This window comes from Phalaenopsis equestris, unplaced genomic scaffold (assembly GCF_001263595.1).
Source record: "Phalaenopsis equestris unplaced genomic scaffold, ASM126359v1 Scaffold000680, whole genome shotgun sequence".
Classification (NCBI taxonomy): Eukaryota; Viridiplantae; Streptophyta; class Magnoliopsida; order Asparagales; family Orchidaceae; genus Phalaenopsis; species Phalaenopsis equestris.
Genome location: NW_018165120.1, coordinates 115,911 through 121,910, shown reverse-complemented (window position 1 = coordinate 121,910; position 6,000 = coordinate 115,911). Strand labels below are relative to the sequence as shown.

At 31.7% G+C, this 6,000-nt stretch overlaps 1 protein-coding gene across 5 annotated transcripts in view; it reads right to left on the bottom strand.

The window, feature by feature from the left end:
- The window catches only part of LOC110030230 (tRNA threonylcarbamoyladenosine dehydratase), a 96,302-nt gene that overhangs the window by 9,593 nt on the left and 80,709 nt on the right, over positions 1-6,000 (bottom strand). For 3 of the 5 annotated variants that reach the window (XM_020732843.1, XM_020732844.1, XM_020732845.1), the window contains exons 7-9: positions 3,113-3,247; positions 2,673-2,885; positions 1,868-1,992 (exon numbers count right to left, since the gene is read on the bottom strand). In XM_020732843.1, the coding sequence (XP_020588502.1) occupies positions 1,868-1,992; positions 2,673-2,885; positions 3,113-3,247 (473 nt within the window). Of the gene's footprint in view, positions 1-1,867; positions 1,993-2,672; positions 2,886-3,112; positions 3,248-6,000 lie in introns of those variants that run through there. The other 2 variants (XM_020732846.1, XM_020732847.1) reach the window with 2 other exon arrangements.

Below are 6,000 nucleotides of genomic sequence, written 5' to 3'. Positions count from 1 at the left end.
AGACCAAACGGACGTCATATCTTTCTTAGTTTATTTGATCGAGCCTCATCCTCAAGTCTTGTGTTTATCCCTCGGGATAGATACAGGATTTGAGGTAGAATGCTCTTTCATTTAAACTGTGAAAAATATGAGGTCAGTTTGATTTCATATTTTTCTAAAATTATATATATATACGTAAATTAAAAAGTCCTTCCGAAGCGGGCGACGGGATTTCGATTCCGGCTGCCGACAGCTTCTTACGGGCGACCCCCCAAACATTAACCTTTTCCCATTTTAAGATGACCAAGACATTAACAATATCTTACCACCATGACCACCACTATTCGAAGATGACCAAGACACCATGCCAGGCTCGATAGTTTTGCATTTCTAGTTTTGGGAGTTTGTACAGATGTATTGGGCACGTGTTATTATTATTTTGGATTTAGTGGCTATGTATAGTTTTCATGTTTTGAATTATGATTTTTCATCGCTTCCAAGTATGAATATGAATGATTTATGAAATAAAATATATCACATATGTTCGCGGCAATTTAGTTAGACTCGTTCATTACCCACTAGGTCCTGATTTCACAAGTTAGGATGAGTGTTGGTGAGAAATTAGTCTGGTCGAATTGTCTATCTTTGTCACACCTCAGTCGACCTTGAGGGTGCAAGTTCCTGTCATCCGCTTCTGCTTTTAGTCCCACGCCACCAACTCCTCCACTACCCAACCTTCCCATATAAGAAACCCGCCAACTACTGTCCCCCACTTCAGTCAACTCCTTCCCCACCATCTTCCCTACCACAACCCACTTACTCCCATCTGCTACCCAACTACCACCTTTCAATGACCCCACTCCTGCAAGCAGTCTCCTCACTTTCAATCCACCAAACCGACCACCACCTCGACCTAAAACCTAGTTGGTTTGGTGTTGTGTTTCTTTTCCTGTTTTGAGTTTTGATTCTAACACCATTGTTTTGAGTAATAAAATTTATTTTTCTATCGGATTTTGGGTTTGGTATCAAATATTTTTTATGAGACTGAAAAGATTTGGGATTTATAAACGTAAGAAAAAAAAATTAGGTATTAGATATGTAAATGCATAAGCATTGTATGGCATGTATGTAATATGTAAATGCCCCTTAAAAGAAAAAAATTTGAGGAGAACAAACATTTTGTACATGGTAACAAAAGGAAGTCTTATCAAATGACTAGCTTACAGCAAAGGTTGAACAGGTTAATATTTTGACGTTGTATATAGCCTTTACATTTCACAGAATGAGTAAAAATTCAAATAAAAGATCCAACAATACAGTTCATTGAGGCATTAGGAATTCTTCTACTAAATCAGGTTTATAGGAAAGAACCAGGAAAAAAAAAGTATAGAAGAAAGCCAATAAATTGCTCACCAAGAACAAGAAAAGGCATTACCATTCCTTTTTTAGGAGAATTTAACACTTTAAGAACTTAGGTTAGACAAATTTTCTATAACCTAAGTACTAATAGATGCTTGTAAGCCATAAGTTACTTCTGTTCAAAGAAAAGAAAGAAGATAGAATCAATTGGTAAAGAAAATATAATAGATGCCGCAACCAAATAAAGTTAATGAGAAAGGAACAACACCAAAACATAAAAGGAAGATTTATATATATCACTCAACTCCTATGTGTTTGCATCTCTAACTGCTAAACGTCAATTATTACATACATAACACCCTATGCATTAAAAGGTGTATTTCACATTTTAAAAATTAACATGGTGGAATTTTTTGTGATATGAAAGATTTTAGTGTTATAAATGTAAAAAAAGTAAAGTTTAGGTGTTATACATGTAAATACGTAACAATTGAGCGGAATGTATGTAAATACCCCAACATAAAATTACCTCACAAGCATCAACTCATTTACAGAACGCCACATTTTCCGTCCGACATCTCTGCTAGATTGATCTCTTGCACTTCGGCCATGCCACAACTCTTTCACAATGTAGCACACCTCCTCAACACCTACCTAATAAAAAAGTTGATTAATATTGAGCAATTTTTTATTTAAAGAAGGTAAGATAAGAAACCAAAGCTTCCCCTAGCACCACCTATCTACAAAAATTGATATACTATAAATTTTTGCCACCTTAGCAAGCATGCTCCTCTTTTAGTAAAATGAAGTTCACATTATGCATTTAAAAGGGACTAGCGGGCCCAAATTGGATCATTCTGAGACTTGGATAACTAAGGAGCTGTTTGGGATCTTTTTTTCCTATTATTTTATTTTATTTTATTACTTCTTTAAGTTTTGATTTGAAACAAAATATATTGGGCTATTTGATTAAAATATAAATATTTTTAAAAACACTCGTCAGTGGTTTTAAAAACTTGTTAATTTATTTTTAGAAAAAAAAATAATAGTGTAAAAACACATCAAACAAAAATATCTTTAAAAATACGAGAAAAAAAAACAAAAATAAGAAACAAAATTTATCCCAATTAAAACAATACATATTCTACTAATGCATAAATATATCAGAACTTTTTCACTTCCAACTCAGAAGTAGTTCTAATATCAAATCAATCTGTAGGATGGCTTATAGATCGTAGTATGGTAGTTTCACCTAGAAAATTGATGAAGATTACAAAGCTTAAGTACTTAAAAGTTAGTCAAAACAAAGCAAAAGTTGATGAGAATTTCCATACCAAGACCTCAGCTGAACCATATAATAGTTCTTCATGTTCAAGAAGGCGTTGATGAAGAATCCTATAGTGATTCAGGTCCAAATTTACCACTGGTTCAGTATGAACAGGCAGTTCAGCAAGCTGTGTCACAACATAAGATGCCATCACTTGCCCAAAAATTGCAGGGATGGTTCCCATAACAGGTATAATGCGTACCCTGAAGCCTGGCACAATCTGACATGTAGAGCATGTAGAGTTAATTTGTATTTTTATTTTAAAAAAAAAAAAGCTAGAAAGCCAAATTGTCCTTCAGATACCAAATAAGTACTACAAAATTTTTTTGCTAAATAAAACCAGAAAAAAAATATAGGCAGCCTTAAATATAATCTGCCACTTTTGCCGATGCAAATTGTACATAAGAAAAGCAAACATTGACTATTTCTGTCAACATTATATTTAACCTGATAATCTGAAGGGTTTTCTTCCTCGCCAGATGAGCCTTTAAATGGTAAAAGTTTAACTTTGGGTTTCTCCACAGAGAAAACAACAGGAATTCCACCTTCAATTCCATGGTCCTTGCGCAAACGATATCTTACCTATGAGTGGAAAAATGAGTGATTTAGCAGAAAATATAATTTGAGGTATTCTGACTGAGAGAGATCAGACTGGTAAAAAATTGACAAACTGTAAGCCAAAGTCAAATTCGAAGGGTTAAAAAACATGTTTACAACATGGTATAGAATATTGAAGTGGCTTAAATTATTTAAGCTACATAGTAAACGTTGCTATTTAAGGTAGATTGTGCAAGAAGGCGATGCATTTGTGATGGAAAGAGAGGCAAAAACTCTACATGTACAACATGGAACAATCCACACACACAACTTTGATTTAGTTAGCACTCAATTAACCTCATGAACAATTAAATTTCAAGCATTTATCAATCAAGAATAATTACATAGAAGATTTACATACATGCCATGCAATCTTACCTACATTCTAACACCTAATTTTCAATTTTTACATACATGCCACTTTAGCTCTGCATAAGAAGATGCATTTCACTTTTAAAAGTTAAAATGGTGATATTTTAGACCTGATATGCAAGATTTGGGTGATATTAAAGTAAAAAAGTAAAGTTTAGAAATTGGGTGGTAAGTATGTAATTGCCCCAAATAAATCATGAATCCATATTTATGTAGATATAGTTATACATGAAACCAACTATCTTAAAGCAATTCCAAACTTCATCAATCCTAACAGGCGCTCAACTTCTAATATTATCCAAAATGGATAATTAAATCTAATAAAATAAGATAAATAAACAAAAAACCATGAAAATTCAGTTGAAAACATGGATAGGTCTAAGAAGGCAGAAAAAACAGCTTTGATTCAGTTATGTTTCCACAAATAACTCACATAAGCACATTCATAACATAAAATTTGTTGTAAAGGGATTGAAACCAGGTTATGTCCAGGGTAATTACTCACGCTGAAAAGTAATAAAAATTAGTCATTTTTCTTATAAAATTTAGGTAATTTAATAATTTATCCCCCACTAGAATTAATTTTTTGTTCAACACCTTAAAAAAATAAACATCTGGTTATTTTGTCCACCCAAAAAAATAAAGTTATTTCCGCCCCTCCATCATAATCTCAAGAAAACATGTGTAAATGTACAAGACTGGAATATAATGCAAAGCTGCCAGGAACGGAATGCCATCCAAAATCAAAAAAGAGCTTCTAATAAGAATGGTAATAAAATCTAAGATGATGATGACATTTTCCAGAAATTCAAATAAAATAGTATTAAAAAATAAATAGAAAGTAAATGCTCTTCGTTTAAAAAGGAATTTTGAAATAGGTACATACACAAATTAGCATGTAAATGAAATTAACATTTTGAAAGTGAAGCATGTTTGAATTAGGTCTGTTGAATAAATATCCAAGAAATGTAAGTGGAGATATTGTATTAGCACAATTATATGTTGGCAAATCGGCACTGCAAATGACTTTTTTTAAAAAAAGTTGGGAAACATAAGTAAAAAAGGAAAAGAAACAAAACAAAAACACAGTTGAATAATTAATTGGAAAATAAAGGAATGCGCCACTAAAATATAACGTCAAACTATATTTCTAACAATATGCAACGATTTGTCTAAATATTTAAATTCGATTCTACTCTTTGAAACTTGTTGCACTTCTTTCTCCAAGACTAGATTCCATCTAAAAATAAGCTTGAGACAATGCATTGAACTAGATTAATTTACCATCCAGCAAGAATTCGAAAAGCGTGTCATTCATTTTTCACCAAAATTTCCATATCTTAATAAGTAGAAAAAATATTTCTTATATAAAGAGCTTCATAGTTAAAAAATGAAAAGTTAACAGATAAGTAGCATTAGGAATCCTAGAAAAAAAGAGTTGTGTGAAAGAACTGGATAAGAAAGCTTAGCTTGTTCACTTTCAATAGATATTTATACACAAAATTACAAAAAAATAATTCAATTAACTAGGATAAAAATTTAAAAAACAGTCTTGCACTTCATTTGATAAAAAGCAAATCTTTATGTCCAAATTTTAACCTTATTCAGTTGGAGTCACACGGCTTGCACTTCATCATTTTATTAGTTTACTAAATGCATAGCATCTTTTTTTTTTGGATAGAAATATTCTTTATTCAGATTGACTAACTTCTATGCCAAATATTTGAGTGCCCAACTCTTTGATTTCAAATTTCTTGGTAATTTTCTTTCTAAAGATCTTCTTCTCTTGATTGTCATCAACAATAATAATAATAATAATCAACATACACAATCAGAATTAAAATCTTTTCATCAAATAAATAATTTATGAAGAAAGTACGGTCTCATTGGCTTTGTTTGTATCCAATAGGGCTCTCAAAAAGGCTCATTGTTCGCAAACAGCTCGTGCTCGACTCATTAAGAAGCTTGTGTTAGGCTCGTTCGTTAAGTCAACGAGCCGAACATGAACAAAGATTTGTTCATTCGTGTTCGACTAATTTTGGCTTGAAATATTACTCATTAATTTTATATATATATATATATATATATATATTGATGAGTAGTATTTTTAAAAACCTTATTCGACTACAAGGCTACAAAGAATTATAATCAATTAAAAGTATTAAGTAAGAAAATAAAATTAAAATTATTAAATTAAATTCAAATGATGTTTTAATATAAACATTAATTTTTACATCTTGCCCCAACCCTTAATATTTTATGGCTACATAGGGTTGTCAAAACGACTTTTTATTCATGAACAGCTCATGTTCGACTCGCTAAGCAAACGAGCCGAACACGAACACGTTTTTTGAGCTCGAAATACA